The following is a 13,300-nucleotide window of genomic DNA, read 5'->3' on the forward strand; positions in this document are numbered from 1 at the left end:
AAATTAGCATTATAGGGGCTAAATATTACGTTACTGGGGTCGCTTCAACCCGCGGACATGAAAAAACAACCCGCGGCAATAGTATGAAAGTAGCCTAATTCCGCGGTAAAACCGCGGACTTGGCTACACTGACAACCACCTTCTCAGAACACGCGCGCTGCGTGTGAACGGAACAGGACTGAACAACTAGTCATTCAGTGTGAGAGCCGCTCTGCCTCACAAATCTCCACTCAAATTTAAAAGCTGCTGTCGGTTAATGATGATTTGATGGATGAACTCGCGATTCGATTGGATTCCTGTCGTCAGAAACCCGTAATACTTTCAGTTTTATGGATGTCGCCATCTTTGACATTGCTTTGATCTCTGTTGCTTTGGTTACTGGTAAGGAATACGGGCTTGACTCCCGTTGCACGTTCATACAGACAGTGAACGGGACATTTCGAGACTCTCACCTGTAAATAAATGCGGTTGTCAATCCCAAAAACTGACAGTGTGAACGTGGCCTGTTTCTCAATAGAATTTCACATTGACATGAAACTTGCGAAGTGAAGCATGTAAAAAAGATAAAAAGTTCATTTATTTTTATTTTTTCCTGAACTGATGCACAAACATGATAAAACAATAAGAACATCTCATGTTTGGAGGAGAAAGTGTCACTGTACTGCAGTCATTATGATTTATTAAAATATCCTGGAGTGTAACTAAAATCAGATTCCTAGTTGCTCCTGGTTTTTCCAGAGCCAGGCGTGATAGTCGTTGAGCTTGTGGTCGTCTGGAGTGACCTGCAGGACACACAAACACAAATCAATCCGCTGCACGTGACCGTCGCTGCTCATGCAGTGCGCTGCAGTGTCTGTACCTCTCTCCACTCCTCCACACAGAAGATACGGTACGAGTCGTTGCCGTATTTGCCGATCCCGTGGAGCTCGATGGGATACCGCCACGATTTACTCAGATACTCATCTGGCAAACAAGATAATGTCACAGAATCACGAGACGTCCACTACACCAAATAACAAACAGCAGCATAATCATTCAAAATATATATAGTGATTATATGATATCATTAGCACTACATGTAAGCACCACAGTCTTTATATTGGCTGAAACTACCAGGGTTTATTTAAAATGATAAAGATGATTTTCAGTCAAACTCATGGTCCTTAGTGTCTCTGTAACTTTGAGAGTCCAATACGAAGAAATACAAAACTAATACTGTGGCTCCTGGTGAAATATTGACTTATGAAGCAAAATGATCCATCTGTGCAAGAAACTGAACATTATTTACAACATCACTGCCTGTAATCCAGAGCCTCAGACAAACAATCCTGAAGCTGAACTCTCAGTGTGTTGCTTGATAAGACCTCAAAATGTCGTCAGGAGCCGCAGGTATTCATTTTGTGTTTTCTGCATCTGCTTTTTTGACTCTCAAAGCAATGGCACTTGGCATATTAGGGATGACAGTTTCATTTAAAAATCTTTACTGTTCTACTGAAGAAAATGAATCACCTACATCTTGGATGGTCTAAGGGTGAGTAAATGTACAGCAAATGTTCATTTTGTCTGAACTATCCCTTTATGATTTTTCGTGATTAAATTCTGTTGTATTACAGGCAGTTGGCGTCACGCACCAGAGAAGCGGATGAGTGTTTTGGCGCGGAGCGTGCTGAGACCCAGCGGCTGCAGCAGGAGAGCCAGCGGCCTCCAGTCGCTCGTTCGCGTCACCTCTGCGCTCGGATAGCGCTCGAAAAACTCCCACAGCACCGGGATCGCCATCTTACCTGCTCACACAGGTGAGGACATAAAGATCAACATCACATCTACTACTGTCTCTTATTGGGAACACACAGATTTTGGGCAAAACACTCTAGAGTGAAACTTGTTTATAATTTCACTCCTTACAGTGCATTATGGGATAAGCTTGTTTATGAAGGACAAAAGTGATTTTGCCCTAGAATTGCTGCTCAAACAATGCATCTGAGTGAACAACAAAAACTACAGATCAGCCTCTGCATCCAAAGCACAGCCGGTGGTGCTCTCAAGAGTTGTGTTAACACAAACTGCACTCTACAGGAGTTAGGAATATGCTGACGTACCGCTGGTCTTGTTGAGAAAGATTGTGGCCACTAGAAGCTTCCAGGGGTCGTGAAACAGGGTCTCCTGCACCAGATTGTAGGGTGAGCGCGGCGGAGTCCACTTCCTGAAGGCCTTGCGTTTCGGTGGACTGAGAGCTGAGGAAGAAAGCTTTTAAACTCATTGGCTTTGAGTGCTACACGTGTGTGTACCTGTGTTGAGTCGTGTGTCCACACTAACAGCGAAAAGTGCTGGAAGATGCATTATAACAACAGTCAGAACATAACCGGGTTCTCTGTGCAACACTGCTGAACTACAGACTAAGTGAAACATACAGTACAGTAAGTACATTTAACATGATTATCACTGCACAAGCTCAACTACAACCAGATCGTTTTATTTAGGTCTGCTGGTTCAGATTTATGAAAAAGAGACTCGGTTGTTGATTTCAGCATGTTTACATGACATTTAGTCCATCTGAAATCAGACTTTTAAACACGTTATGTGTCGAGTGATGGAAAACACAGCTCTCGTCAAATCATGCCTGGTTCGCTTCACTGTATGGCTCCATAAAACCCGTCACCTACCTTCATTCCTTCTACTGAAGTACGGGCTCGTTTTCCGTTTCTCTGCAAATAACTTCAAACCTACGAAAAGAAAGATTACAGAGCTTTTAGATGAAAAACACAAACTATTCCCAAGTTCAAAAAACATTTAACACTTTTACACGATTAAATGAGTTTTGAATAGCATGACTGTTAGTAAAACTAGAAACTGGATCATATTTCAGTTCAGTACTGTTTTGAAAACCTAACACACAAGCCTCATTAAACACCTATAAATTCCTAAAAAATGTTTAAAAAAAGTGTTATGAAGGTAAACATAAGACTTTTTAAGACCAGTTAAAGAAAAGGAACACATGAAAGGAAAGGCAACACATGTGTGTACATGTAAACCTTATTAGCAACACTTTGAAGTTTGTAAAAACAACTTCCAACTGATCTTCAGTATGTTTTAGTTAATAATTACTCTACTTTATAATCACAATGAGAAAAAAGTCTTTCAAGTCTCAGTATTTCTGTCTTGTTTTCAGTGCAGTGTCTAAAGAGTCTTAAATCAAGATACGTTTGCTGGAGAAACAAAACACAAGTCTTGTTTTCTGTGAAAATGAAGCGAGTTTATGATTAAAACAAGAACAAATATCTGCCAATGGGTTCAAAAAATTTTTTCATTCAAAGTTCAAAGGGAAAACACATTTTAATTTCCCACTGATATTTGTTCTTGTTTTAAACAAACTCAAGAATGTTTTTTCAAGAATGTACATTAGCGCCTATGTATATTTTGACTTAAGGAGATTTAGATACTTGTATTGAAATAAAAATACTGAGGAAGATATTTATTTTTTGTGCAGTGCTTGCAACATTGCATAATGCCATTTACTTAATGGCTTTTTGAGAATTCCTAATACTGATTTAAGACCTTAAAATGTGGAAGGGAGAATTAAGACTTTTAAGAGATTCTAACAGAGTGACTTTGACTTGTGCTCGATACACGTTCATCTCAATGACCAGCAGCACTCCCTTCTTCTGGAGAAACACTCACGGCTGTCTGCGCTTCTAGACGGTGACAAACACGCCACGTGCGTCAGGCTCATGTGTTCATCCTCTGGTCCTTCTGTCGTCTCTGATGGCTTTTGTTGTCGGCTCTCTGGAGAAGACTGCAGTCTTGCGTCCAGAGCTGGATGTGAATGATTGGCCGGACTCGCTCTTCCCGCTTCATTCTGCTCTCCGGTCTCTCTCGTCTCCTCCTGACGCTCATCCACGTCTTCGTTTGTCACCATCGCCACACTCAGAGGAGAGGCTTCTGTGGGGCTAGACTTCACCTGCTGCTTTCTTCTCTTTTGTCGAGTTCGAGGCATTTCCTCATGCTCATCGGACGCAGAGAAGCCGAAGTCGCTGAGCTGCAGGTGGAGGTCGGTTTGTGAGAGCAGATACCTGTGCAGCTGCGTCCTGGATCTGAAGATCTTTCCCTGAGGACTGAGAGAGCATCTCAACATCAACATCCTCCTGAACCACACATCAAACTTCACCCTACAGACACGCCACAGAAAAAAACCTTAATTTGAAGAACCTGTGAGTGCTGCTCATTGAGCTGGCTGGTTGCTAAGGCATTGCTATAATGTTCTCACTGGTTGCTAGGTGTTTATGATATTACATCTTTATGTTGTGGGCTGTTGTTAGGGTGTTTCTAGGGTCTTCTTGATTTAAAGGTTTCCCACAGTATTGGACTGGCAGATGTCTCCTCTGATGCTTCAGCTGTAATTAAAACATTGCTGCTTGTTTATATTCAGCGAAATTGGGAGTGTTGATGGATTGAAAATAATCATCCATGATTTATTTTGTGATTCCGGAAGACTGTGTTGATTTGGTATGTTCTTTAGTAAAATCGTCTTGATTTTTATGTTTTTAACATTTAAATTAAGTTAATATTTTAAGCCAGGCCTGGCCAATCCTGTTCCTGGAGATCTCAGATCCAGCACAGCTGTTTGTCATTCTCAGGTGCTCCAGAAGATCTTCATTCAGGTGTGTTTGATCAGGGCTCTGCAGGAAGATTTATCTCCAGGAACAGAACTGGGCAGCCCTGCTTTTAGTCATCCTGTGACAACAACTGGAAGTAAGTCTATAATTCCTTGTGAAATGACGCACCTAATGATGTAGACATCCATTCTGCCAGCGGTCCTGCCGCTCTGTCTCTCTCTCATCTCGGTCCTCCACCCTGCAGCTGCAGCCGCTGTCTGTGTGTCAGTGCGCATGCGCAGCTCGGCGCCGCTGCCCGCAGCACTCGACATCCTCTCTCGCTCAGTGCAAACAAACATAAACAGTTGAGCTATTCTGTCGCACCTGTTCAAAACACGCCTGTCTCACGAGCGCCATACAGCTCATCTGCGTTTGCGCTCTGCGATCCGGTAGTAACCGATCTCACCGATCCCTTGACGGCGGGTTAGATCGCGAATGACAATCGATTTGAGATTAACCTGAAGGGTTTCATTCTGTAAATGTAAACACCGGCTACGGAAGCTCAGAACCTCAGGACTTTTATATGTAGACTTTTGCTCTATCGACACCTAGTGTTTCGGAGGATGATAACGCTGGTTGAAGTTTTTTCCCCCAACTAATTCAATATTAAATCATGAAACACACGCAGAGATTAATACAGTACATTAAGAAGAAGAAAAAAAAAAAAGAATCCCAAACCAATGTTCTCATATGTTTTCTTCCAATGTTCTTATACTTGTAGGCCTATATATTTAAATATACGTATTAGTATTAACTGTGATAAAATGTAAGAACTCACAGGACAGGTGTAGATAACACTGAACAAGTTAGAGTTAAACCCTTGTAGATTTTTGGGATTTTTTTTTTGTATTTTTTGTTCTTTCTTTCTTTCTTTCTTTCTTTTTCTCCTTTTTATTTTTGTTAACTTTAAGATCCAGCTATTTCAATTTGTCTGGCAAATGAAGATATATACCAGTTTTACATCATGCATTCTGGGCAAATGTATTTTCTAGGCCATGCCTGATTTATCGAAAATTGTCCTGCTCTCTTAATTTACACCTCACAAAGTCTTTCCTCAAATTACCCAGGAGAATAAAACTGCACTTCCATAATGCAGTTAAAGTGCTCTATTTTCAGACACTAATTTTGTTTTTAATATACTAAAGTTATTCTTTAATACTTATGATAATATTAAGAATGTCTAAGTGTACTCGACTGTGCTATTTTAGGACACCCTGAATATGAGCTAAAATGTGCTTTTAACATACAATCTCTGTATTAAAATTATTTAAATTAAAAGATAGTATTTTATTTTTACAATTTTTATTTAAAAATATAAAATCTAATCTTTCATTGAAGTAAAACTGGGGGAATTATGAAATGACAATATCAAACACATGTTGGACACAATTATTAACACCCTTTTATTTAATACTTTTTGAAACCTTCATCAAGATAACAGCTCTGAGTGTTCTCCTATAATGCCTGATGAGATTGAAAAACACCTGACACGAGATCAGAGACCATTCCTTCATCTAGAATCTCTCCAGATCCTCCTCCTCTTCAGCTCACCCCACTCATTTTCTATAGGGATCAGGTCAGGGAACTGGAAGCTTGGGTTTTGTGCTTTTTTTTTTTTTTTTTAATCTATTGGTATTTGACAGAATCCATGATGCCATGTATCTGAACAAGATATCCAGGACCTCAGAAATAGGCACACCAAACCCATCTTACAAGTTTGCTGCTAAAAATATCATTTTTTCTTTTCATCTGACCATAGAAGCCAGTCCTGTTTGAAGTTCCAGTAATGTCTGGCAAATGAATATGCTGGTGTTTTTTGGATGAGAGCATTTCTTTTGTTGATTTTCCTTTTGAAACGCTCCCAAATAAGTGTGGTGTAGGTGCCGTTTGATAAATTAGTTTGAGGCTTCCCAACCCCAAGACTCAACTATTTCCTGCAATTCTCCACCTGTGATCCTTGGAGAGTCTTTGGCCACTCAAGCTCCCCTCCTCAGTGTGCATTTTTGTAACATTTTCTGTTGATTGGAAATTCTTAATTATTGCCCTGATGGTGGAAATTTCATGTTCATAATCACCCAGATGTGCTAAAAATTGTAAATATGAATGGGAATATAATTGAGAGATATTTTACTCATAGGGCCTAATAATTTCTAGGGGTGTCAATAATTGTGGCAAACATTTTTTTCATAATGAGAATGTCCCCCATTTCATCTGTTTTACTTCAATGAAAGGTTTTCATACATTTTTGAAAAAAAATATCAATGCATTTTTGAAAAAAATATCAAAAGGATTTATTTTTTATTATCATTAGGATTTATTTTTTACAGGCTTGTTTGTTCACACTGACCAAGGGTGCCAATAATTCTGTCCACCACTATGTGTGTGTCTGTGTGTGTGTGTACAGAATAAGAAATGAAATAGTTTTGTGCAAATGTGACATGGTCTTTACTCTCTTACACACAAACATTTATTAGGCTACAACAAAAATCATTTGAAGTATTTAGAATTTAATGGTTGATGGATCAATATCTGAGGACCATGTTTCATCTGCATTTGCAATCAACCACCAAAAAAGACGAATATCAATATCCGAATGCAGCTCAGTTTCTACATCAGAAGCAAATGCTGTCATCTTGCCTTTGGGCGTAATAAAGACTATGGAATAGAGAAATTTTCTTTTAATTACAGATTCAAAGTCCTGTCTTGAAGCAATGTTATCCCTTACAAATGATCACCCAGCACTTATAATGCTTTTTTATTTATTTCTTTATTTTTTTTTACAAACCACTAGAACTAGAGGATCATAATTTTATTATATGTGGAATCAGGGGAAATGAGGAAGCAGACTAAAAGAAGTGGCAAAAGAAGCATTACTGGTAGACCTCAAAGTTTGTACGGTACCTCCTGGATTTAAAACCAATCATTTGTTCCTAAGATAATAACAAATAGCAAACAGAGTGGATTCTATGTACAATGAATAAACTTCATGAAATTATCCAAGAAAGAAATACATTTCTATAAATTTTCTAACCGATAGGACCAGATTGTTTATACCTGCTGTAGAACAGGTCATTCCAGGATGACACACAAGTTTTTAACACTTGGAGAAGATCCCTCAAGACGTTCTCTATGCCAAAACCCCTTGAAGCCTGTTTTATTGTGCTGGTTTTAACCCTGTGAGAGAACTTTTTTTAATTCAGTTAACGCTTTTAACAGAGTTAAGCCAAATTCAGTTTGAGTTTTTAATAAAAATAAATTGTAAAAACCTGATATAATTTAGCCATAAATTGTTCTTGCTGTGAAAACAGTCACAGAAGCTGACGTGGCGTTAAACACAAACAAACATAATTTAATACTTGTGGTTTATTGAATATGATCTTTAAATGTGATTTAAAAAAAACCTGTTGACATCTGTGGCACAATGTTTCTGCAGCAATCATCAGTGGTAGTGTAGTCAGTTCCTGCTCTTTCTAACCCACACTGAGTTTTTTAATGGTGTCATGTAATTACGTCAAGCACTGTCGTCACTGCAGTCTCTGATACTTCTTACATTATATCATTATATTTGTTAGCTAAAAGTAATTCCGTTGGCAGATTGAGCTGATTAAAATGGTGATAAGCTTGACGTGTTGTGCTGTGCTATTTGACGGCGAGTTGATGTGTGTACTGAAAACTGGAGAGAAGGAACGGATCACATCCACCCACAGCGCAGCAGACGGATGCTGGGAGAAGCTTGAGTTTCACAGCGTAAAGGCTAATTAAAGGACACCCCGTGGACTGCTGCTTCCTTGAAGTCAAAGCTGTGATTGTTAAGCTTATGAACTCCTGCATCACACTATGACTAATATATGCGGCCCGAACATTTTAATATAGAGGAGATGACGGGGCTGGCTGTTTTGGGTGATGGATCCAAACACCCAGATCAAAACTGAAATATGAAAATGTCTTGTGTTTTTTGTCCTCCTAACTAAGCTTCCTTTAGCATCATATTTTTGTACTAGCAGTTGGATTAAAAAAGTGGATAAACACTGGCAGAATGAGTGTTAACTATAAAATGAAGGAATTCAGCTGAATGCTAATATTCTCAGAACAAGGCTGTTCGTTCACACATGTCAGGTTGTGGCAAACTGTCACATGAGTTTTTAATATTGTCATTTTATTTTATTCATTAATTTTAAATTCTCTTGGCCAAAACAATGGTAAGGTATTTTTCTTATCTTTTCCGTTTATGCTGTTTCATGACTTTTATTGGCATTTAAAATCCATTAAATAGTGTAAAACACATGTTTTTAAAGGTATTTCTCTCAAATCAGTCTCAAAAACAGGGGCTGACAACATGCCACGTGTGTTTAGTAAACGGCATCATTTCTCATAAGCAGTCTTTTGTAGTAGGTTGGTTATAAATCTTAATGGTATGTGTCTATGCTTCAAATAAAAATAAACCCATGCAGGCCTATCCACGACTCTCTTGTCTCTTTCTTGTAAGAAGAGTCGTGTTTGGATGGTGTGTGTTGTGAGTCTGATCTCTTCATGTCCTGGTCTGACTCTGAATCTGATGCATTCTCGCCTCATTACACTTACGTGACTTTGTTTTTTCCCCCTCTTTGTGCTCGTTTGAAGCTCAAACCCAAAGCAGACATTCGCATCGAAAGCATTTTATTGTACAACATTATTGTCATTTATATGCTCTTTATCAATAGAACAAAAATAAATCATGAAAATGTACAGGTCAAGTCATGCAAGAATTAAGCTACTGTAGAAAAATATTTCGGCAACCCGTTTCATAGTTTTGCGAACCAAATCAAGGGAGATTTACACTGGACACTGGCGTGATTTGGGGATCTCGCTGGAGATGTTTTCTGCTCCCATGCATTAGTGAAATGATTCCCGAAACAGACCGAATACGGGTCAGGTTCGGCCAATTAAGGGACATTTCGATTGAGACGAACCTCTTCGAGCAGCACAGCTGTGGCTGAACAAAAGCCGAGTCTTACAGCGGAATGTGGAACAGATTTGACCGCGCGCGCAACCACGCGCACAACTGGTGCAGAAACGAAAAACGACGCACAATTAACTGAGATTAACCGAACAGCCTCTTCCTTGAACGAAACGAGAAACGTGAAAGCGACCGGTAAAACACACAGCTGCGTTTTCCATGAATCGGATGCTGTGGAAAGCAATGAACACTTACTTACTCATCCGTTTTAACAACTCAGACAATTCGGCAAACTCTTTTCACAGTTACTCTTGTTCCGTGAGATCGTCCTCTAACTCAAAGCGTTTCCCGGGATGTTGTCTCTTCTCTTCTGCGCGACTTTTGTTGACGTTGTCCAGAAGCTCGAGCAGGATGCTGGCTTGATCGCAGCCGGCCACCTCCCAGTCCTCGCACAGTCTCTTCCCGGGATGCTGGCGCTTGGCTAGGTCCGAAAAGTCTTCCGCTGCCTCTTGCAGCTCGCGTCGGCCGGGATGCTGTCGTTTGTGGAGCAGCATCAGGTAGCGTTTCCCGGGGTGCTGCCGTTTGGCCAGCTCGCTCTGCGCGGTGGGCTCCTCCAGCATCATCTGCTCCAGAGTCAGCCGCTTCCCGGGGTGCTGCCTCCTCAGCCGGGCGCTGTCCTCCTCTTCGCGCTTGCCGGGATGCTGTCTCTTCTGGAGGGCGGAAGCCTCATCTTCGTATTCCGCGTCTTCGCGCTTACCGGGATGCTGTCGCTTGCCCGGGTGCTGTCTCTTCTCCAGCCACTCCGTCTGCTCTCCTGGAGAGGGAGAGGGATTTGCACACCTATAAAAACTTTTGTAACTCAGGAAACACTTCTGCGCGTCTTTATGACGCCACATAAATACGGAGAAAACATTTCTAGTAATTCGGCAGAATAATTTCTATGATGTATATCTGGTTTCTTTTACAACTTTGTGCTTGTGATTCCTGTTTTTGTTTCGTTGCAATTTTTGCGATTCAAAACGTATTCTTTAAATAATGCACAATAATGCACATAATTGCGCGTTTGTTACATGTCAAAAAGAGATGCGTATTTACACTTTTTAGGCTACTTCGATTCTGGGTTGAGCAATAAATTACACTATTTAGTGGGTCTTGGTAGGAGCTTTTAAATACAACCATATTAATAAGAAAAATGTGTTGCTATTTCTGTTGTTAATAACAAAAAATGGAATAGTGGTCGAAGGAATAGTTATTATTTGGGCAAATATGATCCGACATTTAAACAAAAATATCTGTTACAATTCAGTCGTTACGCACTATGTCGTAGCTGTTTTATTCGAGTGCTGGAACTAACTTCTAATTGATCAGCTGTTTTGTAAGTTTCTAAATGTGTGTTTTTTTTTGGTCAGTGTGTTGAATGTGTATGTGAGCAGACACCGTTGGCGTTGTTCTCGTCCTCCATCTGTGTGAGAATGGAGCGGATCAGAAGACTCTCCGCACGCTGGAACAGCTCATCCAGAGATGGGTCACCCTCACCCGGCAGAGCCTGACACTGGATCACGGGTGACAAGGACACCGTCAGAGAGGCCAAGATGATCACACACGCCGCCCTCATGACAACCTCTGTCCTGCTCATCACAAAACACAGGTAATTACTACAGGTAATAATGCAGGTAAGAAACACAAACAATGATTATTTGGTGATATATGTGACAAGTAACACGTCAACATCACAATATCATCACTCAGATGAGAGAATGTTACAAATAAAGTTGCCTACATCCCAGTCTTACCTGCAGTGATGAGTTTATGCACCTGTAGCCTGCTGCAGACAGTCTGTTGATGATGGACACTGAAGAGGTAACAGCGGCGCTCCTCGATGCTTTGATGTGGGTGACCCGTTCAGGCCGAGGTTAGTAGAGTGAAGCGCCAAAGTCGCATGAATTTTTTATATAGGCGCTCTCCGCCCCCCTCCGCGCGACCCTCTGACGTCATTTCAGAAGAATTCAGGACTTTGATGTCACGCGATGCACGTTTAGTCCTGAGGGGGGCAGTGTGCTGCTGAGACATTTTGCAGATCCTGTTCATTCATAAAACGGCCTTTTTTCTTTTTTTGGTTCAAACAATAATGCATGATACAACACATATAGTATAAAACATACAAAAAATACACAACTGCATACAAAAATCTTCCTTAGATTAGTCAGAGCTAGACCTCCCCAATTTTATATTTTTTATATTTATTTATATTTAGAGAGGGACCAATATTTAACATAAACGTTTTCATTCAGTGCAGTGTACCTATGGCTAATATTCATCCGCAGTCCCAGAAATGTAACATTTCAATTCCAGATTTGTAGCAAATGTTGTTAAGCCTCTTCATGTAGGAAAGAAGGAACAATGATTGAATGCCATCAGATGGTATGATTAGCAGTACAGCATGGTCGATATGCTTTCAGTGATTGCTATATTTATACGTTTTGAGCAAAAAAAAAAAAAAAAAAAAAATACGCCGATGATTTGAGTTGCTACGTCATGTGCAATATATAACCAGAACACACTGCAGAGAATATGTTGGCCACAAAATCTGTTTGTACACTTTTGGATATTGGTAACTCATAGGAATTTCACAGTGTTATTGCGTTAGATAATAAAATATCGAACCAATCTTCTAATGTACGCAAATGCTGCAGGATCTTTTATCTTTCTTCATCATGTTTGCTCAGTGATTTGTGGTCAGATGAGGTCACGTCCTAGCAGAGCAACCGCTGCTGTAGTTCATCACAGTCAGTGTTGGGGGTAACGCATTAGAAGTAACGCGAGTTACGCAATAATATTACTTTTTTCAAGTAATTAGTAAAGTAACGCATTACTTTTGAATTTCTAAGAAAATATCTGATTTTCCTTTTCAAATAAGTAACGCCAGTTACTTTTTTCCCCATTTATTGATTGACAAGTCTCCTGTGAGGAAATTGGGAGTAAACATGATGTTACTGTATTCTAGACTAAATGTGAACATGCATTAATTCATCTCACTCACAAAAAAACTGATTCAGTATTCCTCAAAAATGAACAAAATCAGTGAAATGCAAACTCAAAATATGACTCAACCTTGCAATAATTAAATATGTTAAATAAAACAAATATCCTTTATGTATTTAATCTCATTTTATTAACCAGTGTTTTTGCTGCTGACCTTTGATGATGCAATTCAACCATACTAGCAAAAATTACTTTAGATAAACTAACATTTGTGCTTCATTTTTTTTTTTATAGCTGAAGAGTGATCTCCTGCATAAATGTACTTTTTTTCAGCCTGAGGTGAATTCATTTCACTTTTGGTGTAAAAGGGCTTTTACATTAGAATTGTTTTATATTAAACACAAAGAAGCAAACGCTGCCCAGATTTAAAAGGTAACGCAAAAGTATCGTTTCCATAGAAAGTAACTAAGTAACGTAATTAGTTACTTTTTCAGGGAGTAATGCAAAATTGTAATGCATTACTTTTTAAAGTAACTTTCCCCAACACTGATCACAGGCAAATACAGCAGCATAATACAGTTTAAACATTCCTCACTGCATCATTGTTTTTCACCGGGCTTTAACACTATTTTATTGTGAACGTAACTGTGATAAAAAGAGTCATAATACTTTTTTGTTACTTTTTGAACGTGGTGTCTGTTAGTAACACACTCTTAGTGATTGACGTGTTTGT

The 13,300-nt window shown here is 39.6% G+C and overlaps 2 protein-coding genes across 2 annotated transcripts; both read right to left on the reverse strand.

The window, feature by feature from the left end:
- Nucleotides 1-557: 557 nt before the first annotated feature.
- Nucleotides 558-5,144, reverse strand: mbd4 (methyl-CpG binding domain protein 4). The gene is made up of 7 exons (XM_051117783.1): nt 4,779-5,144; nt 3,676-4,109; nt 2,661-2,720; nt 2,097-2,231; nt 1,632-1,781; nt 860-963; nt 558-782 (listed from the first exon to the last, which is right to left on the reverse strand). The coding sequence occupies exons 1-7, from the start codon at nt 4,946-4,948 to the stop codon at nt 708-710; spliced, it is 1,128 nt and encodes a 375-aa protein (XP_050973740.1). The 5' UTR covers nt 4,949-5,144; the 3' UTR covers nt 558-707.
- Nucleotides 5,145-9,262: 4,118 nt separating this feature from the next.
- Nucleotides 9,263-11,497, reverse strand: trh (thyrotropin-releasing hormone). Its single transcript, XM_051117792.1, has 3 exons — nt 11,379-11,497; nt 11,023-11,213; nt 9,263-10,399 (listed from the first exon to the last, which is right to left on the reverse strand). The coding sequence occupies exons 2-3, from the start codon at nt 11,198-11,200 to the stop codon at nt 9,891-9,893; spliced, it is 687 nt and encodes a 228-aa protein (XP_050973749.1). The 5' UTR covers nt 11,201-11,213; nt 11,379-11,497; the 3' UTR covers nt 9,263-9,890.
- Between the last annotated feature and the right edge of the window lie 1,803 nt (nt 11,498-13,300).

This window comes from Labeo rohita, chromosome 8 (genome assembly GCF_022985175.1).
Source record: "Labeo rohita strain BAU-BD-2019 chromosome 8, IGBB_LRoh.1.0, whole genome shotgun sequence".
NCBI classification, from domain to species: domain Eukaryota; kingdom Metazoa; phylum Chordata; class Actinopteri; order Cypriniformes; family Cyprinidae; genus Labeo; species Labeo rohita.